General features: G+C 34.5%; 1 protein-coding gene across 10 annotated transcripts in view; it reads right to left on the bottom strand.

Annotated features, from left to right (window-relative positions):
- The window catches only part of RALGAPA1 (Ral GTPase activating protein catalytic subunit alpha 1), a 227625-nt gene that overhangs the window by 91206 nt on the left and 109744 nt on the right, over positions 1–26675 (bottom strand). For 7 of the 10 annotated variants that reach the window (XR_014242301.1, XM_082384016.1, XM_082384014.1 and 4 more), the window contains 11 exons: positions 19900–21435; positions 18019–18143; positions 16542–16758; positions 15299–15475; positions 12888–13040; positions 10426–10619; positions 10105–10203; positions 9196–9351; positions 6972–7100; positions 2963–3088; positions 365–423 (listed from right to left, as the gene is read on the bottom strand). Coding sequence is in view for 9 of the 10 variants with exons in the window: in XM_082384016.1 (XP_082240142.1) it covers positions 365–423; positions 2963–3088; positions 6972–7100; positions 9196–9351; positions 10105–10203; positions 10426–10619; positions 12888–13040; positions 15299–15475; positions 16542–16758; positions 18019–18143; positions 19900–21435 (2971 nt within the window). In the remaining variant the exon portion in view is untranslated. Of the gene's footprint in view, positions 1–364; positions 424–2962; positions 3089–6971; positions 7101–9195; positions 9352–10104; positions 10204–10425; positions 10620–12887; positions 13041–15298; positions 15476–16541; positions 16759–18018; positions 18144–19117; positions 19199–19899; positions 21436–26675 lie in introns of all 10 variants that reach the window. The other 3 variants (XM_082384018.1, XM_082384011.1, XM_082384017.1) reach the window with 2 other exon arrangements.

The raw sequence follows: 26675 nt of genomic DNA, 5'->3' as shown, positions 1-26675 counted from the left end.
CAATTTAACAAACATTCATTGGGTAACTAGTACCATATTTCAAGGTACTACATAAGAGACAGTGACAAATATAATCTGAAGGGAAAGCAAAATCTACTTAAATACAATTAAAAGAAATCATTTTGGACACAGAAGGTGAAGATACTGAAGAAGGTGACTAGGATTTTATTTTTTTACTGAAGGGAAGGTTCATATTTAAATAATGAAAAAAAGTATTTAATCATCCAAATAATTTAAATTTGTGACTTAGAATAGCTTTTGAGTATCTGAAACAATCTGGACTGCTAAATAATTCAGTTAACTTCTAAAATAAAAACTACAAACACAGAATAGCCATGTCAAGTCTTAAGAATATCTGACTTACCGTGCAGGACCAGAGGGCTCATCTCTTGCCGAGCTTAATACAGTTTTGATTATAAGTTCCTAAAATGAAGGAGAAATAGTAGCAATGACTAAGATTTTTCATTCATTTATTTAACAAATATTTATTAAATAGCCACCACGGACCCAGGCACTGTGTCAGGCACTAGGGATACAATAGCAAAATAAAACAGACATTTTTCGTTCTCATGTACATACTTTTAGTATATTCCAATGTTATTCATAAAATTAGATAAATAAATAAAACAATGGTATGGTCTGAATGTTTGTGCCCCCCCCCCCCAAATTCGTACGTTGCAATCCTAACCCCTGAAGATGATGGTACTAGGAGGTACTTAGGCCATGAGAGTGGGGCCTTTATGAATGGGATTAATGCTCTTATAAATAAGAGAGACTCCCACAGAGTTCCCTAAGCACCTTCTACTCTGTGAGGACACAGCAAGAAGGCACTGGCTATGAACCAGGAAGAGGGCCTTCACCAGAATGTGATTATGCTAGAGCCTTGATTTTGGACTTAGCCTCCAGAACTGTGAGAAATAAATTTCTGTCACTTATAAGCTACCCAGTCTGTAGTATTTTGTTATAGCAGACAAATGATTTTTGAAATTTATCACCAAATGTATATGTTCAAAAACTTTTTTCCTGATTAGAAGAGTGATAAAATGCTCACTATAAAGATAATTAAAGCAGATTTAATAGCTCAAAGGTATGAACAAAACTGTTCACGACTTTGAGAATTATCATTTAAAAGAAAGCTTCCTCTTCTTATGTGTGAGTTTTGGGATAAGTGCTAGTTAATAGTTAATATGGTTTTTAAAAATCATTCAATTATTCACTCATTAAGGATTTATCAGCTATATAGATTGTAAGCTCCTTAGAGGAGTAACATTCTACTTATCTTTGTGAATTTAGCACCTAGCCCAATGGCTAGCAATTAATAGGTACTTGGAAGCTACCTATTGTTTAAGCCCAAGAGCTTTCTATGTAATAGTTTTATTTTGGTTTTTTAAAAAAATCACTTCAGCCATTACTGCCTATACAATGGCCAGCAAAGGACAAGGCCACTCTGATCATACAAATCACATACAGTAGGCTAGGCTAAGCCCAAAGAAACTCAAAACGGCCTAAGCAAATTGAAACTCTTACCTATCTTTGACCTTCAGGATCTTCTGAAAATAGAAGAAACCAAAGCCATTACATCCCTGAAGACCAAAGGTCAATTTGTATAGTTTTAATTAAATATCATTATAAATTTGCATCGGCCCCTACAATTTTATGTTTAAGTGAAGTTCACTTGTTTAACAAATGTTTTCGGAGTATATTCTACATGCCAAGCAATGTGTTAAGCTCTGAGGATATAGCAGTAACTAAGACCTTGTGGTACTTATTTGTCTAAAGTATAAATCAGACACTGAAAAATAATTACAAGTGTGATTAAATGCTGCACAGAGAAATACAGGTGGTATGGGAAGTATATGCAAAACTGCTGACAAAAATTTGATTTAAAACATTTCTTTCAGAGAAAGCACAAGTTTAAAAAAAAATCATCAGCATGACTTCTGAGGAGACAGAATGCCCCTCTCTCGTCCCTTCTTTATTCTCTTTTCCCTTCTAATTCTAGGGCCAATTCAGGTCAAACAGAGACCATCTGGCAATTACTATAACAAGCACAACTTCTTAGGACTGTTAAACCTGTGGGAATTTATAATACATGGGCATTCAGTTAGAGACAGGTCTTGACTTAGTGACGGAATTATTCACTACCAGGCACATTGCTGGGTCCAGAGCACTAAGTGCCTTTATCCTAACTAGGAGACCTGATCACACCACTCCCCTCTACCTTGGTCTAAGAATTACTGAGTCCAGAGGACTAAGGATGCTGATCATGTCACACCTTCCCCTTCAAACAGAGGCTGACCTCTACAGAGGCACAAAACAACTTTTCACCGATTTTTTTTACTTGAAATTTTTAAAAAGGCTTGTAAACAACAATTAGGGTATGTCTACTCCTAATTAGACACTATCTTTTTTTTTTTTTTTTTTTAAAGATTTACTATCTGGGTAAGCAATTGTATAGACAGTTCAATTTTGCACCATCTCTTACTCAAGCCTGTTAATGCTTCAGGTACATGGGATCTCCACCCCAATTCCACAGTTTCCTATAGCAGAATAGAATATTCCATTACATTGTTTGATTCATCACCTTGGAAAACTGGGAGAAGGAGACAGTCAAATATGCAGGTCGAGTGCTATCTCAATCTTAGAAGCCTTACATTAGCAGCATAGTATATGGCTCATGGGATTTCAATAAATGTTCAGTGAGTGAATGAATGAATCCTAAGATAATGACATGTGAGTGGGTTCAATAATGAGAAAATGTTTCCAAAGTAATAGTTATTAAAAAAAAAGGTTACGTTCCTAATGGACATTCCAGCCTTTGTGTCTGAGGGGTACAGCTGGCTAAAGTTCTTCAACAATTGCGTGGATTTCGAGAGGAAAATGAAGAACACAAATTTTACTGAATATACTGCTATGATTATAAAGTCATTTAAACGCTAAAAATTAGCACCTAATTTCTTACCTTAACATCTGTAAATTGAGACACAGCAATATCAGGAATGTTGGGATGGAGAGCAGGCAGTTCACAATATAAGTTGGGAAAGCAAACCAAAGATCCAAGAAGAACTTGTGCTTCCACTCTTGGTGCCTATGTATCAGATTTTAAAAATCTTTAATTATCAGAAAAATTACTGTATTACCTAACCAGATTACACAGGGAAGTCAGAGTACAAGACAAAATTCAAAAAGGAAAGGGGAACACAAAAAGATTAGGTTTTCATCTATACTTTCCACATAAACTACTGTTATTCTCAATAAATGCAATGAACAAATAGTAGAGCTTTCTTTAAGAGCAGCTAATAAGCAGAAATGTGGGTACAGCTAATGAGTATGTAGACAGGAATACAGTTTTAGCTAACAGCATAAAATTACCCTAATTTTGAGGAAAAATATAAATACTTTCATTCTAAAGGCAACTCACACATCGTAACATATTGTTCTAATGAGCAGAAGACTCATGGTCTCTAGATTATATCCGTTACTATCTAAGGATGAATAAAGTAACTAAGGATGAAAATGGTCACTATATCTTCAAGACACCGGCATTAGTCTAGATATGTTTTATGATCTTATGCACATGATAAAAACACTACCTATACTACTTACTAAAAACAAAATTAGAAATTATGCTTGGACTGCAGATGAAGGTAACTTTTCATCTTTTTTCCTTAGCTGTATTAAGCCATTTCTGAAGTATCAGCACTGAACATTTCTTTTTTCTTCTGCCTTCTTGCATGCCCACCTAACATCAACATCCACCTACTGATAAATTGCTTTGTTTACTAAAATACCTAAAAATTGATTTATATGTTTAATAACACCTAACAAGAATGCTAAAACCAATCTATTAGAAATATAAAACTTCTTCTATTTCCATAAAACAAGAACCTATCTCCAAAGGATTTCCTTGTTAATAAATGTTATAACAGAGGTGATGGAGTAGTATTCTATTACGATTTTCAACAAAACAACTCATTTCCATATTAAAAAAATAATCTAGATTTACAGATACAAGGCCAGCAGCATAATGGGGTGGGGTAAGCTCACACCCACCATCCCGATTTAAAATCAATTTTACTATAAAAATGAAACTGAAAAAAAACCCCAATATTTAATGATAGAGATTAGCTAAGGGTTTTTCTTTAAAGTTGGATAAAAAAACTGGGAATACTCATTCAGGTATGTGGGGCATAATGGGAGGCAAAACTGGAATGGAACTGTAATTAAGAAAGGCAAAACCTAATCAAATTACTTTGAAATCTGCCTGGGGGCGGGGGGATTAACAAAAGGAAGATGATATGTGTGGGATCTAAAATGAAACTCCAAAGAGCAAGATTTAGACTGCGTATCTCCAACACCGTCCAGAGGAAAAGACTGCCCAAAACCTTACAGTGGAGATGTGTCAGATTTACTTCTTGTAATGATTTGGCTTCCTAGGCAGGCTTTCTCAATAGGTGTTCCTCATAAGAACCACAGAGAACAGAAAACAACTGTTTTTTAAAATTTCCCAAGGATGTTACATAAGTAGTATCCTTCTAGATAGGAGGAAGGTTTAGTCACATAAAATGGATGCCTAAGGACATCAGGACTGTAGGAAATGTGCCGACTACTCATCTGGAATAATCAGCTAACTGAAAAGTTATAGTTTTCATAGTAAATGCATAAAAAAATGGCATTGGTTTATGCATCAGGCTCCTCTGAGTTCTATCAGCTTTTGCCAGTATCCAAGAGATTGATAATCTGTGTACTCTGGTAATACTACAATAGCCTTGTAACTTGTTTAGCATCTTTAGTTTGTCTTCCATTTAATCTATCTCCAGTTTAATACACTTATTTAACATTAGCAAAGCACAGATTTAATCATCTCTCTCCCTACTTTAAAAAATTCAACTGTTTATCTAATATAAAATATAGCATTATAATCTGATCCCTGGCATTAATAGACCCTCCAAGATATAGTCTAAAGCAGTGCTTCTCAATCTTTACTGTCCATACCAATTATTTGGGATATAGTTAAAATGTATATTCTGTTTCAGTAGGTCTGGGATGAGGTCTGAGATTCTGCATGCCAAATGTTTCTGGTGTGCAGACCACATTTTGGGTAGCTGGGATCTAAAGTACCTTTCTGTTCTTTGTGTCCACTACTCTCTAGTTAGACTAACTAGCTTGTAAACAAAATGAATTATTTGTCATTCCTAGGACACAGCTTACTCATGCCTGTTTCCCTATGCCTGGAATACCTTCCCCCTTCTCCATTTTCACTCTTAAGAATACTACTAATCTTTCACGGACCTACTCAAATATCTTTTCCATGGAACCTCCTGATATCCCTTAAAAAAAAAGATCTCTCCTCTGTCTTAATTACCAAATAATTTTATTTTGTTTAACAAACACTTAAACTGCACATACAATGTGTCAAATAATGTTCCAACCATGTTACAAATATTAACTCAAATCCCCATAAAATAACCAGATGAGGAAGGTTACCTCCATTTTATAGATGAAGAAACTTAGACACAGAGAAATCAAGTAACTTGCACAAGATCTCACAGCTAATTAAGTGGCAGAGCTGGGATTTGAACCCATGCTTTTAACCACTATGCTAAGCTCCTCCTACTGGTACCTCTTTGTTGTCCTACATTCTATAGTTGTTAATATATTTTCCTATCTTCCCAGCAGCAGACTATATGTTCCCTGAGTACAATGTGCATCTCATTTATTCTATATCCTTCTATATTCCACCCAAAGGAACACTTTGTACACAAGGGGAAACAAAAGTTTAATAACCACAAAAGGGCTTAGCACCATGTTGAACACATACTAAGTGCTGAATATATATTTACAGATTCAATTAATAAATACCTATAACCATGATGCTGTGCCAGGCCCTGAAGATACCAAGATAAGTAAGACATGATCACTGTTCTCCAGGAACTAGGGAAACAGGGTTAATGACTAGCTATAAATATGGGTTGTTCTCTTATTTGCACATTTCCTCTAGGTGACTGTATCCAGTTTCATGGCTTTCAATAGCATCTGTAAGCTAATGTCTCCCAGCTTTCCATTTTTGGTCCAGACATCTCCTTTGAGGTCCTGACTTGTACATACAGTGGCCCTTCTGACATCTCATGGGTGTCTAACAGGCAGCTTCCTATGCCCCAAACAGAACTCCTTTTCATTCACTGTTGGTCTTTTGCAGCTTATAAATGAAATAACATATGTTAAACTGCTTTGCAAGTTATAAAGCACTAGTCAAGTATGACTGATTTTTCTTTCCCAAATACTTTTAGTTTTTCTCAGTAGACGTTCAATTATTTCTCATTTATACTTTGTTCCAGGGTGATCTTTCTAAAATACAAATGTGATCATGTCACTCTGCTTAAAATCTTTCAACGGCCACTCATTCTTTCCTTAGGATGAAATCTAACCTCTTGAGTACTAGAAACAGAGTTACTGCCTTCCTCCTTAGTTCACTTCTGCCACTTATATCTGAACATGTTCCAGTTATACTAAGTTACCTGGCATTGTCTCACAGCTCCAAACTGTATGAAAAATCCTCACATGCTGTTTTAGAGTTTACTCCTAGAGCATATTTCTAGGTTACCTCACCTATATTTCTTTCTTCTCTTTTGCTATATAGCTCATTGCCCATTTTCAAAATTTTCTTCCCTCCCTGTTTGTTTCTTTAGATTTCCTCAATTTTAAATTGTTTTGCTTATCAGATTTAACCCATTTTTGTAGCTCCTGGGTCAATTTATCAAATAATTTTAGTACTTTCTTACACTTCAGAATTGTTTACTTTTTTTTTTTTTAAAGTGGGAGAGACAATCAATTCTAATTAAATTACGTATCTTCCTGAACATCAGTTTGTTATATTTTATCAACAGTGGCTCTTCCTTTGTTGCTCTGTTAGCTGAATCTTGGTTAACCACAGTTTGTTATATTGTGAAGGACAGGAAATAAAAACTTACATTGAGAAAAGCTGAAGAAGCCACTCTACCAGCTGCTACAATAAAATCCATAATAAGCATTGTGGCACCAGGCAAACCAAGTGAAAAAAATTGAGGTGAGCAGTGCTTGATGATTGTATTGACAATATCCTTAGGAATAAAGAAAAGAGGAGAAGAAAAATATCACAAATGTAATCTTGGGTATCAGCTAGTCAATATCCTTAAAAATAGACAATGTATGAAATAATGAAACAGGTAATAACTATAACTGGTTGGCTAACTGGAAAGACTAATTTTAATTCTTCCAAAGAATCCATGCTTAGTACTATATTTTGTCACGGGAAAGTAAACTGAAAACACTTTTTTTTTTAACTGACATCAATACAGCATTTTTTTTTCACCCTAGAGAGCCAGTTAGAAGGGGCTCTGCTTCGGAGGGTTAAAAATAAGGCCCATGTCATCCGTTAGACTCACCTGGAGGGATTGTTAAACCACAGACTGGTGGGTTCTACCATCAGATTACTAACTGAGTAAGTCTGGGATGGGGTCTAAGAATTTACATTTCTGACAAGTTCCTGTATGATGCTAATGCTATTTATTAGCATCATTTTATTTTAGCAACAATTTTATTTCATCTGAAAGCAGCATTCTACTTTATTATTGGTTTGCAGAATAATAAGGTCCCCACTGAAGTTTCTATTCTCTTTTCATCAACACCTTCCCACCATCCCCCCCTTCCCAAGGCAACCTGGAAAGCAACAGCAAACTTTGCTGTGTTGGACCTTCCTTCACAAGGAAGGATACTCCAAATGGTCCCCTTGCCATGTGGAACTGAAGAAGCTGAGGATAAGCCCGGGCAAAAATGTGGTCCACTGACTGCTGAGTCAAAATACATTACAGCTTAGGACACAGACACCAGAAGCAAATATTTTGAAATAAATCTGAAAGCAAAGGTTAAAAATGTTGACAACAACATACACACTTAGCTTTCTTCTCATTTCTGTTTCTTGCTTTAAAGGTTTTCTTATTCTCTGCCCGAATATTTGTTGACTTGGGAACTGATGAAAGGACAGAGATGAAAAAAAACTTTTGTCTGTGACCTTACTCTTTGACTTATGTTCATTAAAATGATAAAACCGGAAAAAAATAAATAAATAAGGCCCATGTGTTGTAAAACTTAATTGCAGAGTAGTTCCTTCTGCCACCTATTTGCTTCCATGTTGATAACTCTGATGTCTGAAGTTGCATGACCTGTTATGTGGCAACTGGAGAAATTCTCTTTTTTAGAAAAATTGAAGTCCTTTGATGATAGACATCTAGCCTCAGAAATCCAGATGCAGGCATTTTTAAGGGAATATTCTCAACTTGGTTATTCATTCATTTTGCCCTTTGGAATTTACCATGAGGATGCAGTATAGCAGGCTGTATTACTCAATCCAATTTAAATGAAAGCTCTTTATCCAGTAACTAAGAATATCACTTTATTTGAGACATGTTTATAAGGTAGAAAACTATAATTATTTCAAATTAACACAAGAAGTTTTTTCACTTTTCAGAAAGATACATTATTATCATCTTTTAATATTAATTTAATGCTCCTGAAATGAACTGCAAGTGAAATTTAACTACGTTATGATTACAAACATTTACATTACTTTGACCAGCAACTTCCTATACTTTTCAGTTTTATGGCCAGGATCAAGACCCATGAAGAAATGTTCTAGAGACATATTTATGACTATCTAATGTAATGACTATATTGATGCAAATCAATATACTTGTCACTATGGTAATACAATTTATAAAAATAAGAAAATGTGATGTGCTGACTCTTAGAGTAGGAAAAAACCTCTGACTGCTGCATGACTAGCTGAGCAAATACATAAGTCCCAAGTGCCAGTTATCAAGTAACAATTACAAAATACCTAAGAATAAGTACATTAGGACATTAAAGGAAGATGTTGTCAGCGTAAGCAAAGGATGTTTTAATCTCTTCAAAAAGTGAACAGTTCGTATAACATTAGAAGAAAGATGCACTTAATAATCAAGTCAATCTCCCAACTACAATAGCTTGTTTTGAAACTATGTTTCAGAATAAATGAGGTTATAAATGGAATAAATCTGTAAATAAATTACAATATAAGGGAATGTTTTTAATTCTACACCTTGAAAGTCAAGAGTTAAACAGAATAAAGAATCAAAGATAAACTTATAAAGCGACTTGTTAGAAAGTACATATATTTACCTGATCAATATGAAGTAATCCACAGTGCATTATATTGTAGAAGTGTGTTAGGAAATCTCTATTTGGAGAAACATCTTGTCTTCTTTTCATTGTATTACAAATAAGTTTATAGGCGTGTAATTTACCTTGTTTATATTTATCAGTTAACATGGTTGCCTACAATTGAAAGATGTTGTTTTTAATACTCAAAACCAAATACTGTTTGTTAAATACTGAAACAATTGAATATAGCAAGCAATATATTTGTTTTCATTTATTTCTATGTTGGCCCATTTTCTTTAATGAACTAAATATCAGGATTACTGAAATTATTTTTATCATTAAAATGATACAGTGTAGGTGTGAATAACTTATACACTGTTTCACTTAGGAAAATGCACCAAACACATCAAATAATACTTAAAAGAATTAGTTCTTTAGAAGTACATAGCATATTCTATAACACAAAACTGAGGTTTACATTTCATTTAAATACAATAAAAACATAATTTACTACATTCATTTTTGTTTTAGCAATAAAAATGATGCAACCTAAATAATAATTTTGCTAGGCCCACTCTCCTCTCTATATAACCCCTAATGGCTAGTTAAAAATTAAGTGCTCTACAGGGAACTATATTCAATATCCTGTGATAAACCATAACGGAAAACAACATGAAAAAGTATGTATATATATGTATAACTGAAGCGCTTTGCTTGCTGTAGAGTAGAAATTAACACAACATTATAAATCAACTATACTTCAGTAAATTTTAACAAAAGCTAAAAAACACAAAAACACACAAAAAACAAAACTAAGCGCTCTAGAAGACTACACAATAGTCTTCTCTCTCTCTACTGTTTGAGACTGACCACATACTTATTTACTAAATGAAACTTTTTAATTAATATTTTATATATTAAGCTTACCTTGAAAAGCCAAGGTGTAAGAATTCTCAGTGGAGGAATTAAAACCGGTGGAGAAGGGGAGGTCAGGTTATCAGTTGAAATGCCAAGGTTATCTCTAATCTGTAATTTTCAAATAAAATGCAACAAACTTATGAAAAGTGTTCTCTTTCCCAGTTTGTTTTACCTTAAACTTGAGATCTAGTTCCTACCACTAACTATATATTTAAACATGGTTAAGGCATCAGTTCGTAGTGCGGGGGTGGATGTTATCTAAGGCTTTTTCTGTACTTCTTAATACTTTATTTTTCTTTCCTTCTCCCTTTTCATCTTTTTCTTTTTTACCTTAGCTAGATTCTGCCAAAGTTCACAGAGGTAATCAAAAACTTGAGCATGTATTTCAGGATCCATAATAGCGTTGACATCTCCCAAAATACCCAGCATTCTTCGCCACATTACAGTAGCAACATCAGCATGCCATCCTGTGAGAGTTCCCCCTGCCATCACACTACAGCATTCAGATGGAAATTCACTGATTTCTATAGAAAAAAATAATTCACTGGTGTCAGTAATTTTTCTAGAGAATTGATCACAAAAACACATAGGAGTCAAATTAATAATCTTAAATATCTACAAAAGTGAATAAAAGAAATGTTAAGATGCATCAGTGTTATTTTTTCCTGGTAAGGTCAAAACCTCGCTAGTTCATAATTCCTTATTTTGACAATAATTACTTATACAATAGTGCATCTATCTAGATTTAACTAAGGAGAAAATGATGCAGATACCAAATGGAGAAATTTACGTTTGACATAAAGATCATATTTATAAATACATACTCCCTCTTTTACCTAATAGCTACTTCAAGTTCCATCATCAAATTAACAGAAAATCTCAGGCTGAAGGCAGATCCTGTAGGAAGTCTTCCTAAGCTTATTTCTTTGTAATTAAACCTTCCGAAGAAATATATTTCTATATTTCACAATTAAGTCAGGCCTAGCATTAAAAGGGATATCACAATGGCATGAAAAAAATAATTTAAATATAATCTAAAATTTCCATAATTACATTTCTTTTGTTTATTAATATTGGCATGATATAGACATATAGGTAACCTAGGGTCTTAGTCTCATTTCTGTCACTAATTATGTGATATTGTACAAATTATTTAATAACCTCCCTAAAGCTACAGCTCCTCATCTGTAAAATAGATGGTTTAGGTAGGTATCACTATAGATCTCCTCCAGCTTAAAAAAGAAAAAAAAAAGCCATCATTCTATGCAATGTATATAATGGAAAAGGCAAAATCATTAGAAAGTCAGTAAAAACTTTTTCCTGCTTGATAATATCTCAGTGTACTGATAATTTACAAAGTCACACACAGTATATGTACATCCTTTACTCTTAATGTTTAACTTTTTTCTCTGCATGTAAAGTGTGCAATAACTGAGTATATTATTAAAAAGTTACTGGACAGTCTTTCACAATAATAAAAACAGGTTTCTGGTGTAAATTCACTAAAATAAAAATTTAAGAAAATACTACAGGGTTAACCATCACTGTTAACCTCTCCCTATTCTACAGAACCTTAATAATATAGTGATAACTCAACTGATTGGTAACTATGAAGGATATTATTGGAACAACTGAGGATAACTGACTATAGACTAAAATTGCAATGATGTATCAATGTTAAATATCCTGAACGTGGTCCTTATATTATGGTTATGCAGGAAATGTATACTTATTCTTAGGACATACTTGCTGAAGTGTTTAGGTGTAAAGGGTCTGATACTTGCAATTCACTCTTAAATGGCTCAGAAAAAAAAAAAGGGTTGTTTTAATGCGTGTGTGTGTGTGTGTATAGGTAGAGAGAAAGATAAAGTGGTAAAATATTAACAACTGGTGAATTTATCTGAAGGATTTATGGGTATTCATTTTACTAGTCTTGCAACTTTTCCATGAGTTTGAAATTTTTTCCAAATGTTGGGGAAAAAGCTGAAAATAAAAACCAAAAAACCAAAAAACTGCAGGCCAAGAGGAGGAAAGAAAAGGTCAGAAATAATCTACAAACCAGAAAATTAGGGCTATGTAATTGCAAGGTAATTGCATATTAAGAGAATGAGTACCTTAAAAGGGGGGGCAGGGTGGGGGGCAGAAGTCACACGGTTTTAAATTTCTTCCTTTGGCCAGAGAGTAAATGTGCTGCATTACCAATGAAAACTAGTATTTTATATTATTCATTATAAATATCTTATCAACTGTGTCCTTGACCAAATTTTCTGGCATATTTGCAAAATGACTTTTTATCCTGATGCTTATTATATGATGCAGAACTTAACAAAAATAACTTTTTATTAACTTGCAGTTTCTAAGGCTTCCTAGTCACTTTTAAACATTTACTTAAATATAAAAATACTTCATTTGGACTGCCTACTTTGATTCAGCAGGTTCTTCAGATAAAATATTAAGAATAACGATGCCAAATTATGTATTTCCTGCTTTAGGAAACGGTATCATAAATGATAATATAACATACAAAAATAATGTAACCACTAATACCAGGACTATAATCAACTATAATAAAATATCAAATAACAAAAAACAGAATGCAAATATCTTTCTTAAGGGCAAGAAAAAAAATGTTATACTAATTAATTTCCCAAAGACAGAAAAGTCCAAAAGACTTATAATAATATTTACATAACATATATAAAATAATCAAATTTAAGATGCCTTATTTAAGATCTCCTGACACTAATGCCCTGAAAGAAAAAAATGGCAAAGATCTAATTTCCAAATATTGCCTAGGTCATCTGGCGTCTGCAGAACAGAGTGGTGGAGCTTCTCATCGAGCTGTAGATCCTTCTGTTCCATGTGATCTATATTCAGTGTGGAAGGAGAAGGTGTCTGTGACCTGGATCCCAGAGCTGAATGGACTGGAGAGGCACTTTCTGAACCTGTAAATATAATTTCATAAAATTACCACAAAGAATATATTCAAAACCCTCCACCTAAGATGTAATGCTTAAAAGCCCAATAAAACACAAATTGAAAACATCAAAAGATAAATCAGGTTATAAACTGGCCAAAGAGGTCAATAAGATCATAATACTGTACAAGATTTCATAGCTAGCAGTCTCATTCCATGTCTACTATGGGACTAGTGTGGAATGAGAACTGGACATACCAATTAATAGGGGCCATCAGTGAGAGCAAGAATGCCTACTTCCATTCCTGGTCCAGCTACAGAAACTCTGGTACCCACTGCTACTTTATTTCACTTACTTCAGGCTTGAGGCAATTCAAGAGAAGAGAAACTTGCCCATTGCTATATGCCATTAACATTGCTAGCCTTGACATCTTTCATTTAAAAGCATATTTTTGAGAGTCAGCTATGGTTTTGCATATATTAGCATTTAATTCCTTTTTTATTGCTGAGTACCATTTCAATGAATACTGGATGAATGAATACATTACAATTTGATTATTCATTCACTGGTTAATGGATATTTGGACTATTTTCAATTTAGCTACTGTGAATAATGCTGTTATGAACTTTCACATACAAATGTTTGAAATAAATACCTAGGAATGGTCATATGGTAAATGTATGTTTAATTTTAAAAGATACTGCCGTATTTTTGCAGAGTGGCCCTACCATTTTGCATTCCCATTATAATAATGTAATGTATGATATTTCCAGTTGCTCCACACTCTCTTTAACACTGGTATTGTGTTTTTAACTTGAGCTGATTTATTATGTGTATAGTGGTACCTTACGGATTATTTATATTCCCTGATTACTAGTAATGTTGAGTATCTTTTCATCCAAATTTTCATCTAAGTTTATGTTTAAGAACAACTACAGTAAAAGGTGTTTATTGTAAAATAAGAATTCTTCTTTGAGTAGTAACTTAAATTCTGTAATGATCAGACTGTGGATCCAACCAAACTGGCTCCTATCTTCCACTCAGCCCTCATTCTGCAATGGGCAGGCTAAAGTTCTTACTTATCCTCTGGTAGAAAAGATGTGGAAAAGAAGAATGTGAAAACATAGGATGGGTTCCTGCCTGTTGAGTATTTCACTGGCCAAATTCCACCAGTTTGATTTGGCTGAAGAAATGTGCCTAATTCAGACATGCAGACATCACTGCTCCAGTCTTTCAAGTTCCAGCCAACCACAGGATGCAAAAACCACCCTATTGGGGCTTCCCTGGTGGCACAGTGGTTGAGAATCTGCCTGACAATGCAGGGGACACGGGTTCGAGCCCTGGTCTGGGAAGATCCCACATGCCGCGGAGCAACTGGGCCCGTGAGCCACAATTACTGAGCCTGCGCGTCTGGAGCCTGTGCTCCGCAACAAGAAAGGCCGCGATACTGAGAGGCCCGCGCACCGCGATGAAGAGTGGCCCCCGCTTGCCGCAACTAGAGAAAGCCCTCGCGCAGAAATGAAGACCCAACACAGTCAAAAATAAATTAGTTAATTAATTAAAAAAAAAAAAAACACCCCATTGATATTTCATCCATCATCCATCAAAGGGGCGTCAAACTGCAGTAGGAACCAGAGTGAATCTGGATAATACAGTGGAACTCTTGAAGTATGGGCCACAGGCTGCTCAGGCTGCCTCTGGTCACTGTACTGCTCTTGGAATAATGTGACCCTGCCTTTCACGACTCAATTTCTTGGACCCCACTTGTCATATTATTGTCAGGTTTGACCACACATAAAAAGTTGCTGAAAAGCATAATTTACTGTATTAATTTACTGTAATACAGAATATTAGTATATTGACAGACCTTATTTTAGGCAGTGTGCTTTATGTTTTCAATAATAAACAGTTTACCAAAGAAATCTACAAAAATCTAGGCTAACTCTGAAAATCAATGAAAAAGGTAAAGTGCAGTACCTCAACTTTTTTTGGTTATTTATTTAAAAATTGCTGCAGGAAATGCTCTGGTGCAAACACACACAAAATTTTGCGTACGGTATTAGGAGTTCATAGAGTTCCCTGAAGCTTATCCATGTGGACTCCAGGTCAAGAAACTCTTATATTAATGTTTTTTTCCCTCCATTGTTACATAAAGATGAGTGAAAAAAATAATACTTAAATAGTAATAAGTAATACATAAAATCTATCAAATACAAGTCTGAAAAGGTTCTTTGGTGGCTTAAAAAAAATGCATTTAAGGAATACACTCCCTTGAGTATCTTTACCAGTAACCGTTGCAACTTCAGTACAAAAAGCTTGTTGATTAAGACTGCTTGTTTCCGAATCGATGTGAAGTGTGGTTAGACTAGCCACTTCTTGCTCTTCAGCACTCTGATAATGGCCAGAACCTGAATCCACATCAGCAGAGGATGCATTCCCAGTATCAGCTCCAAAGCCAAAATCTATAGGAAGAAGAAATGCTAGTGTACAGAAGTTCCAATTACAAAACAAAAATATTTACAAAAGAGACACAGCTACTTCATCAAAATAATTAAATATGAACATTCCCCCCAAATTTATTCTATTTACATACCACTCAGGCAACGGTAAATAATGTTAACACTTTGAAGTTTATAATTAGAAACAAGTTTTTAAAGATCCTCATAGCCTATTATTAACAAAAATAATGATAAAAGGACAGAGACATACAATATATCATCACTATTCTTATCCCTGTTTTCTGATAGCTGGAAATATACTTAACTGCTTTTCAAGTTTTATAATCTCTAGAAGAGAGATATATATAATAAAAATGCCACATATGTGGTAAGAGTCATTTTTCTCTCAAATCATATTTCCAGTCCAAGATCAGAGTAGTATATAATCCATGACGGCAAGAAACATAATTCTCCAATGCATCTCCCAGCTCTTCACAAAGTTGGTTCCCAAGATTTTGACTTTCTTCTTTTAAATTTTGGTACCCTTCACTGATTGCCAAGTGTAATACAGAATTACAGCAGAAAAGCTATGTGGTAGTAATATAGCACCAAATAATATCACTGATGTCATTTTAACATGAAGCAATTATTCAAGTAAGGTTCTGGGTACCAGAGCATTGAACGTAACTGTACTGAACATACTGAAGCACTGACCATAACTAGATAGTGGTCCCCAAATACGACTGCATGAAATAGTCCAACTCATAACCATGACTGCCCTTTATTCTAATACCAAGTCCACCCTTTTTCCTGTCTATGTGTCTGGTCTTAAAATATCATTTGTTCTATGAAAGAACAGTGTTTTTTGTTTTTTAAATGCCTTTAGTTGGCAAAATAAAGAGGCCTCAACTTGAAGTGATTCCCTAAAAAGTCTTTTGGAGTTTCACTGAAAATGAAATCAAAATACGTATATGGGAACCCCTAAGTAATGTTAGAGAGGAATATGATGGTTACGTAAACTGTCAGTCAGTCTCGAACAGAAAACAAATCAACAAAAACCGTACTGCTCAAACAGAAAAAAGATACTTGCTGTCAAATTTTCGGCCATCATATTGGAAAGCGCTGAAAGAATCCGAATGACTGTCTGAGCTGATGAGATCACTGCTCCCTGCACTGGCAGGAGAAGTCCATTCTGAGGGCACACCTGGGTCATCAATAGGGCGCATTGGGTTCTGCTTGTTTAGAATATCAGGGAGGTCTTTGGGAATTTCGAGGCTACCTGGACTACTTCCTCTTCTTGTCATAGTCTAAAAATTCAAGAAACATTTTACCATTAAAAAAGTTTTTTTGAATTCTCATTAAGCATCTGAAATCTTTAATTTCCAAGACAATCATCACAATAAATGTTGAAATTTAGGGCATGAAGTAGGAGGGGGGGAAACACTAACTGAAGACTCTATGTAACTGTATGGAGCTGGATCCTGAACTACTGTTGGTCTGGCTAAAGCAAAGACCCAAATACCATTTGGTGCTGGGCCCGAGACCCTGAAGCCTCAAAAGGATCCATGGAGTGAATATTAAGATAAGATAGTAGGAAGAGCAAAGTATTCAAATGGAAAAAAAAGAGGCAAATGGAAGAGGGAATTCCCTGGCGGTCCAGTGGTTAGGACCCTGCACTTCCACTGCAGGGGGCATGGGTTTGATCCCTGGTGGGGGAACTAAGGGATTCCTGAAAGCTGTGCAGTGCAGCAAAAAAAAAAAAAGAAAAGAAAAGAAAAGAGAAAAAGAAACAAATGGAAGAGATAATGGAGGGAGGGAAGAATGACAGCAAGGATGTCATTCTATGATGATTACATATAATGATTCTATAACTTTTTTCCCACTCAAGGAAAAAAACTTAAAAAAAAAAAAAAAAGGAAAATGTAATGGAGCTACAGACTTTCACTAAAGTGACAAGTTGAAATCTAAATGGAATACTGTCCTTTAAAAAAAGCAATTCCACATATATTTATCTTTCCTTAACAATTAAGTATCATTAGGACTAAAACTGCTTCTATTTTCATTTTGCCTTAATTCTAATACTCAAGATAAAGATAACTTTAAAATCTATTCCAAAGTTATCTGTAATGATTAAGTAACTGATGTTAGTATGCTATCAAAATGGTGTGAGTTGGGCCAGAAGACCTCCATGGTTATCTTTCCTGCTGAGGGCTGGCAGCAGGCATCAGAGTACTCTAAGAGCAAAGATGAAAAACAGAGAAAGAACTAGGAAGGTAGTGGCTTATACCACAGGAGCTGAGCAAACAGGTATCCCAAATTTTCACCCTGGTCAAAACTAAAAGCCTGCTTGTTTTAGGTCTTTGAATAAAAAATACTATAAAAATATAATTTAAAAATCTTAATTCAAAAAAGGGTTAAATTTGGGGTGAGGGCTAATTTGAAAAAAATTTTCCACATGTATATCATATACATATCATATACATATATATACGTATACATATATATGTACATATCTTTTAGTTTCTCTACCCTCCTCTCTAAAATCAAATAAATAAAATAACACTTACTGAGGCATTACCACTTCGAAGTCGTTCTGCTATAAACTCATCCATCAGATCAGGAACATTAGCATTGCTGCTGCCAATATCACTACTAAGAGGGGGCAGTTTTGTGCTCATGTCCTCTTTATTGACTAAAAATAAATAAATAACTATATATAGTGAAGAAAGACTTAACTACATTTCCTAAATTTAAAACAAAAACAGCCAAAAAATTACCTATGCCATATCAATTATTTGCCAAACATGCATCTACGAAGAATTTCTCTCCTTTTAGATTTAATTTTAAGAATTAGTAAATTGATATTTACTTTATTTAACTAAGCAGATGTTAGTCAATCTTCAGTATAACCTTAAACAGCAAGAAAGCTTATAGATAAGCACTAGTTGAAGTTAGGTTAATATTGCCTATAAAGAAACTGGTATATTTTTCTTTCTTCCTGCCTCTGCTTCTATTTGGAGTCTTAATAATTTATAATTCCATTTTCCCCAAAGAATATTTGCAAGAAATATATCCCTTGAATTTAAGTTTAGATATTAATAAATTAAAATTCTATGATTTTGACATAATGTTGTTTCTATTCACTACAAATTTAATTTTATGCTTTAAGAAAAAAGAGATTTATTTTCACAAAGATTTTTCTGTTTAAAAAAACCCCCCACAATAGTTATTTTGATTCTTTTACGACTACATTATGGTTTACATTAACAAGAAAGTTTTAAACTTGGGAAACTAACTTACAGAAAATGATATTTACTTATTTCACTATTATGCTGTTGAAAAGGTGATTTCTCTGCAACCAAAGGATATCAACACTGTTTATATTCCTAATGAACTACAAAGCATTTCAGGTTAAGAAAATATACTGGTCAGGAAATCACTCTGAAACACCATTATCTTTATACTACTTGGCCAGGCTTTTTTAAGCTGTCAAATACTGCCCTCAAGTGGCATTAATGGCTCAGTGCAAGATGCAGCGTTCTGTTAATCATGCTAACAAAACCATGTTAAACAAATAAAATCAAAACCTACCTTACTGCTGAAAGTTAATTTTCTATAACTGTGAAGTTATTTTAAATTTGAATCAACATAAGAGAAAACAGTTACCATCATCTTGCTTTCTGTAATCTGTCCATAGAGGTTCCATATTTAAATCATGATTGGCTATCATGAAACCTTTATGCACATCTAAAATCTCAGAAAAAAGAAAGTAACGATAAGTGTTTTAAGGATATAACTTGCATTCTATACAAATGAATGCAAAACTAAAAAACCTACAGCTTGTTTGCAAATGGTGTAAATGAAAAGTAACTGAGTCCACTTTGAGGTTTAAGAAATAATTTCCTCTTCAATGACAGTTAACTAAAAATGTTGGTGTTGGTTGTAGGACCTTGATTTCCATTATGTTATATCATGTCACAGTAATCTACCAAGAAAAAGATAAAATCAAGTAAATCAGCAGTAAAAATAAATGAACCCAATTATATAGAGCTGGGGCCCTTTTAAATGTAAACCATTGGTGGGGGGCAGGGGAGAAAGTATTCCAACTCCTCGGTAAACTTAATTTCAAGGTTCATGTAGTACACACTCAGAAAAATATCTGATTTAGATAGCCTTTGGAAGGTCATTAAATTTTCCTGTATGTCCCTCTTTCCTATCTTGTTCAGCAGCAAAGAGGTTTAACTAAATGCTTTATAAGGGAAATTAGTAATTTAAATAAACATTTTATGCTGGGAAAAATACAGCTGGGGAAAGGCGCATGCATAACCAAACAGAGAAAGCAGTGACCATCCCAAAGCTTTTTGATTGCTTATAGCTTGCTTCAGTTGCATTAAGCCAAACTGGTGCTGTCTTTCTCCTTTTGCGCTCTGCACACTGTTAGTGCTCACCTGCAGCTTTCCTTCCAAAATAGCCCATTACATGACTGTACAGATCCCTCAGTGGAGCCTCTGGTGGCATTCTGTTCTGCCTCTGTGGGGAAACATTTGCCTTCGGCTTCGAAAGAGCATGTACAACAGTTTTATAAACGCCACCCAGGGAGCCCTGCTGTAGTCCTGCCTCATGACTTGACGACTTAATAGTACTACGACTACCTCCTAACTGATTACTAGCAATTCCTTCTTTTTGTAATATGGCGGTGGGGATCTCTGTAGATTCCTTAATTGTCTTGCTACTTACTGACGCCGTGTCTAGAGGCCTGTACACACCGGGTTTCACTAGCTCGGTGACACTGTTTGAGCTGGCGTGGGGGCTGCTGATGCTGCTATTGCTGCTGCTACTAAAGCCACTGAGCTTCCGCAGCCTCATCTTCCACGGAGCCTCTTTGCTTTCCAGAGGATTATAAAACTGAACTGACTCAGTAGATGGTCTAAAAGTAACGTGAACACTATTTCGTTTTTTAGAAGCAATTTTCATGATTTTGGCTCTATGAGTTACTGTTTCAGACAAGCTCCTTTTAGTTGGAGAAAGCTTGCTAGTGCTTGTAACATGAGGCATTCTGTGGTTAACAGGTGCTTTTAGAGTAGTTTTCTTGGCATGCAAAACATGTGGGACAATGATTTTTTCATTAATTTGCATACCCTTAACCTTTTCAGCTAGTGTTATATCTATACAGGCATCTAATTCTGTGGCCGTTTGTCTATACAGATGTTTCCTCTTTTCTTTATCACAAGGGCTACCCGAACTAGGTTCCGATGACTGTTTATCACTGTTTAGTTGTTTACATTTTTCAGAAGTTTTTGTTCTCATAAAGCTGTCTAACTGGTTGGGTGCACCGTTATTCATGAAGACAGCTGAGTTTGATTCTTTTTGAAACTGTATGTTTTCAGGAGTCCCAACAAAGGAGGTGGTATTTTCTGATTTACTTTCCTGGTCTATGTGTTCTAATTTATCTAAGGATGATCCTTCATCCCTATTTGCTGCAATAATCACTTCCTGTGAAGCTGCATCTTTACCTAACTCGTTTTTACTATGACTTTCCTGGTTTTCCTTAAAATATTCTTTCAGGGAGGAAAGAAGATCATCATCTCCTTCAAGGTCAATGTACTGGATTTGTTCAAAAGCTGAATCTGCAAGTTCTACTGGATCTATTAAGTGACAAAGATGGTCATATATGCTATCACCAACTTCCAGAGAAGACTCTCTACTATGAGTATCAGTGATGTGGCTTTCAGTGGATCTAGTTATTGAAGAAGCCTCTGTGGAACTCTGCAAGCTTGGTGCATGACGGGATGAACTGTCAATTACAGGAACTGCACCTTTGGCTCGTTCAACAGTGAATGGTTCCAAGATGTCAGAAGTGCTGCTACTTCGAGGCAATGGCTGCTCCTCACTCAAAGCACCAAAAACTTCATTTCCAGTGTCTTCGCTTTGTGAAAAATGTCTGACTCTAGTTGAACGAGGAAGTATTTGAGCATCATCAATATCTGTAAAAAAGAAAAATTACAGAGTAGGAACTATACGAATATGAAAAATAAGTATTAATTTCAACCATACCCTAAGCATATGCTTAAAAATAAAAATTTTTGAGATTTTTTGTAAGCTCAATGAAAGAAAATCTACTAAAAATACAAATCTGTTTTTAAATAATGATGTGCACAAGCCAATATAGCATGTAGTATAAATGAATTAGAAAACTACCAGAATACATTTTAATATGTTAACATGCATAGAAATAGACAGTGAGGTGATGAAACATTTGGAAGTGCAGTTAAAGATAGAGCTGTGCCAATAAATCAAGCAATTCAAGCTTGCTATTCAATTTTTTGTACTTATTTAAGTTCCAAGCAGAAAAAGTAGATCTTAACACAAAAAAGCTGATCTAAATATCCCATTGCAGAATCTTATAGGGTCTTATAAATTCCTGTTTCCTTCCTTACCAGGCAAGAGGCATCACCTTTTCTTCAAATCTTGCTTATCTATTTGATCACAGATTACACATGGAAATCTCCACCCTCTTCCTAAAGTTCTCTTTGTCAGGAAACTATTTATCTGTTCTACTGAGGTATTTTACTTTATTTAATTATAGTATTAAAATCTATTCATCCTATCAAATAAAACTAATACATTGCTAAAAAAAATTAATTGTACTTTTTCATTTCTGACACAAACACCATTAATCTACTAGGAAGAAACATTCTCTGCCTATCACTGGCCCATTCCATTAAATAACCATCAAACCCTAAAAACTGTACCTATGGCTTCTTACATTTCTTTTAAAGAATTACAAATTTTAGAGTCAAAATGGACATCATAGATTATTTAACTCTCTCACCGAGGAAACTGAGGCCCAAAGAGATGAAGCCACTCTCTCAAATTTGAGAAGCAGGTTTAGTGTTCAACGTCATTACATTGTTTTTACTGCCTCAAGTGCTAAGTATATGGTAAATCCTCAAAAATATTTACGAAATTGAAAATCGCAATATGAAATACTATTTAGCTGTAGAGATATATACAAATCACACATTTTAGAAGTAAAATACCATGTCTATGAATCTATCATGACCTTTAACATTACCTAGAAATAAACAAAAAAAATTTTTCAGAAGCCAGAAAAATATAATGAAAAAAGGACACAGAGTCAAAAAGTCAGATGCTGGGTACCCATTAGGCTTGTAATGCAAAGATTATAAATTACAGAACTATAACTGATCAAAATGAGAAGATTTAGATCCAGAGTAAAGCAGTTACTTGTCCAAGATCACAGATATACTTATTGATGGTGTTAGGTCTAAAACTTTGGTTTTCTTACTCCAGACTCTGACACCAGTTTTCTCATTTATAAAACGGGGATAGTAATTAAAAATATTCTCAGGATCCATGCAATGGATGAAAAGAGGCTAGTCCTTCTGCTATTTCACTCATATCCCTTTCTCTGTATGAGGTCCAAAAGGAGCCACCTTATACTAAATTCAGATCAAGAGAAGTTTGTAATATACTAAGACTGCACTATATTCCTGAAGATATACATTTGGACTCCCAATACGGGTCAAATACAAAATATCTCCTAAAGTTGAAACAATTTCTTGTTATCATTAAGTTGAGGAGAATACAACACTTTAAAAAAATGTTGGCTTTCTTCTTCACGCACTACACTTAGAATTCTTCTAAATGAAAAAGCAAGCATTTCCTCAGAAACTTTGTATTTATGCATTATACTCCAATTATTACTGTAGCAGATAAGTAATGCATATTTGTGTATCTTGACGAATGCTAAGTATTTTGGTTTATCTCCCATAATACGTCATAAGAACCTCTGCCTAGAGATCATATTCACATACTGGTAGAAGGAAAGCATGTCTTTTATATTAAAAATTAGTAGCTGCTAATTACTAAAATATGAAGCTAGTTCCTCAGGGGGAAAAAAACCTCTTAATCTGTAATACTAACATACCACTAGAAAATTTAAATAATTTCTAAAACGAGGTATAGAAAAAAGTGCCAAAATCCCTTTTACCAAAGTTAAATTCTATTCTCGGTTAATCATAAACACTAGCTATCAGTAATAATATTTTTATAGCTCCTGAATTCACAAAATCATTTATATTACTTTATGTAGAAACTGATGCCATTTAGAAGCTCGTTTTTTCTGAATTACCTAAAGGAAATGACAATGTCCTTTATGTAATTAAAAAAAACTTTTTTTGCCTATTTGGGCTATAATGGCAATGTACCTTCAAGGTAAGTTAAGAACTATAGAATATCTATGTTTCTGATTCTATTATTAGCAGAGGCTAGTAAAAATTCTACATCTTTTTATGACTAGATGTTCAATTTGTAGGTAATTCAAAGCAGTATGCACATCATTGAAGTCATATGAAAAGACTGAAAAGCAATAAACCAAGCCCAAATAATTAACTTTAATTTTAGACCACTAAAATTTAAAACACTAAACTATATTCTACTCTTATCCTTCTAATATTGTTTCCCTGACTCTTAAATTCTGGAAATAGACAAATGACCAATATTTTTTTTATAAGAAAATTGTACAGTTTTATTTGTTTGCAAACATGTTATATAATGCCGTGTTTAAGTTAGATTCAAACTTTTCTTGTGATGTACTTTTTAAAATATTAACACAAATTATTTCAACAACAACAAAAAATCTAATTTAGAATTATGCTAGAATCTGCTGGTTTTCTAGGTGGAAATGCTGTAAAAGGTTACTATCACATATTGATGATGAGAAGAAATAAATTCCTTGATTGTGCAAAGAACCTGCTTGTTTGATTAGAGATAGAAAATTCTCCTCCTGATTAGGCAGAATTTAGGAACAGGATGGGGCATGAGACATACCATCTTCTTTCTCCTGATACTCAGAAAATAGAAGCAGAGAGATCAAAATATTTTGCTCTACAGTGCTCAATTCAAATATTGAAGTATTGTTAATAACCTTAGCAGTCTACATAATATGGCCTAGACAGACTAGAATCTAACAGCATCAAATATGGCAAACAAATGAGCAGTTTTGAGAACTAACTGGAAGAAAGTGGGTTTGTAAACTTTATTTCAGGGTGAGACACCCACAGTACTTGATTAGAAAATAATAAGAAACAGTTGCAAAAGTCAGTTGCCCACCATGCCTATGTTCTTTTACATCCCTTCTATCACGAAAGTATTATTTCTGACAGTAAAAGCTAATTTGCTTAAGAATAATTATTGAGATTTCTGACTTCTCTTTGTTTATCAGGAAAATAAAGACTGAAAGACGGGGCTACCATATGTGTAAAACTACAGTCTAGTGTAGAAGAGAGGACAGGAAAAACGTGCCTGCCCAGACACCAGCACTACCTGCAGAGCTTTAAAAAATAAACTAAGATACTCCTACAACCCACAGGATATTATATCAAAACCTGAGACAGGAACCTGGGAAGAAACATTTGTTCAACATCAGATGAGTCTAATGTTAAGAACTAAAGTCACTGACAGTGTCAGTGCCCTTGAAATAGTCCCCAGAACTTAAGAAAAACTCTCCAACGATATTCAGCTATTCAACTAGTTTAGTCTATCTATATATAGCTATACCATATAGCATCACGTTCACAACAACGTAGGTTGAATGGTCATCTAACCAAGAATACTAGAGGAGAAAAAAGGGCTGGATAAAAATAGAGTACATTGAAAACTGACAGCCACTTCTTATTAAACGTAGTATGTTAAAATAAACAAACGTAAAAGGAATTAAAAGAAGTGCCTTTTTACCCCGTAAGTATTCAAGAGTATCAAGTAAATATTTTTCTGGAAAACTCTACTTCTAACCAAAAGCTAGAGTGATTGTCTATGGGTAGTTTCATTGTCTTATTGGTGAAACAGTTATAGAAACCTCAACTCCTGAGCTTAGATGACGCATCCAGGAAATATATTATTATGAGTTCAATTAAGCCTGCTCATAGCAGGCGGAGAGAGAAAACTATGAAGAACAATTTCTTCTTTTATGTAGTTCACTTTCCTTTTTAATTTTGAATTATATACCTCCTCTTGGTTTGAGAGAAATCTGTGATCTTAGGGATGGTGAAAGGGACTTTACCTGAAATAACATTATTAATAAAAATGCACCTTCCCTCACATAAGCCTATAGTCAATTAGAAAGTAAGAGGGTACAAAGATAGGTTGTTAAAAAAAAACCCAGCAACCTCACCAAAAGTGGCAACGTCAGGGAAATACTCCTAAGAAGAGTATAGGAAAGCACCCAAGAATGCACCATAACTTTCTCTGAGCTAGCACATTTTGCATAGTAAGCACAGTTGACCCTTTAACAACACGGCTTTGAGCTGTGCAGGTCCTCTTATTTGTGGATTTTTACCAGTAAATATGTACTACAGCACAACACTACGTGCAGTTGGTTGAATCTGCCCATGTGAAACCACAAAAATGGAGGGCCCACTGTAAAGTTATACATGGATTTTGGACAACATGAAAGGTCGGCACCCCTAACCCCTGCGTTGTTCAAGGGTCAACTGGATATTCAACACAAATTTGCTTCAGTCTAAAAGACAAGGCACTGTATGATCTTAGTCATACAAAAAATTTTTTTAAAAAGAAAAAAACTGATCTATGGTGATACAAATTACAAACTCTGTGTGTGTGTGTGTGTGTGTGAGAGAGAGTGACTGACTCGAAAGTGTCACTAGGGAATTTTGGGGGTAATGGAACCATTACACTTTGTCTGGGGTGAAAGATGATGGGAGGGTGTACAATTCTCAAAACTCACTGAACTGAACCCAGGAACTATGCATTTTATTATATGTTAATTAAGCCTTATTAAAGAGCAGACCATCCCAATACTGGAGATCAAGGACTTGAGGCAGAAGTGCAAAGCTGACCAGGTTTTGAGGCTTCTTAGAAATTGGGGCTTCACAGAATGGTTGCTTTATTTGGTTTAAAAGTGAGTTGAGTTCTTAGAATTCTATATGCTATTATAATCTAATATAAATACAAAGATTTATTAGAAAACAACTTTTAGATTATGTACTTTTCTCAATTACTGATGCCCCTGGCTTAAGTTCCATTACTATAGATGATGAAGAATGCATTATTCAAGATTTACCATATAGTTAGTCAAATAATGACATTATAAATATACATTACCGCGTCACTTAACCACCTGAGAAGAAAAAATCAAACATGAACAGAAAAAAAACTGACCGTTTACAACCCAAAATATTGG

Source organism: Balaenoptera borealis, assembly GCF_965194805.1.
Source record: "Balaenoptera borealis genome assembly, chromosome: 3".
Lineage (NCBI taxonomy): Eukaryota > Metazoa > Chordata > Mammalia > Artiodactyla > Balaenopteridae > Balaenoptera > Balaenoptera borealis.
Note: the sequence above shows the minus strand (reverse complement) of the source record. Positions and strands in the feature narration are given on the sequence as shown.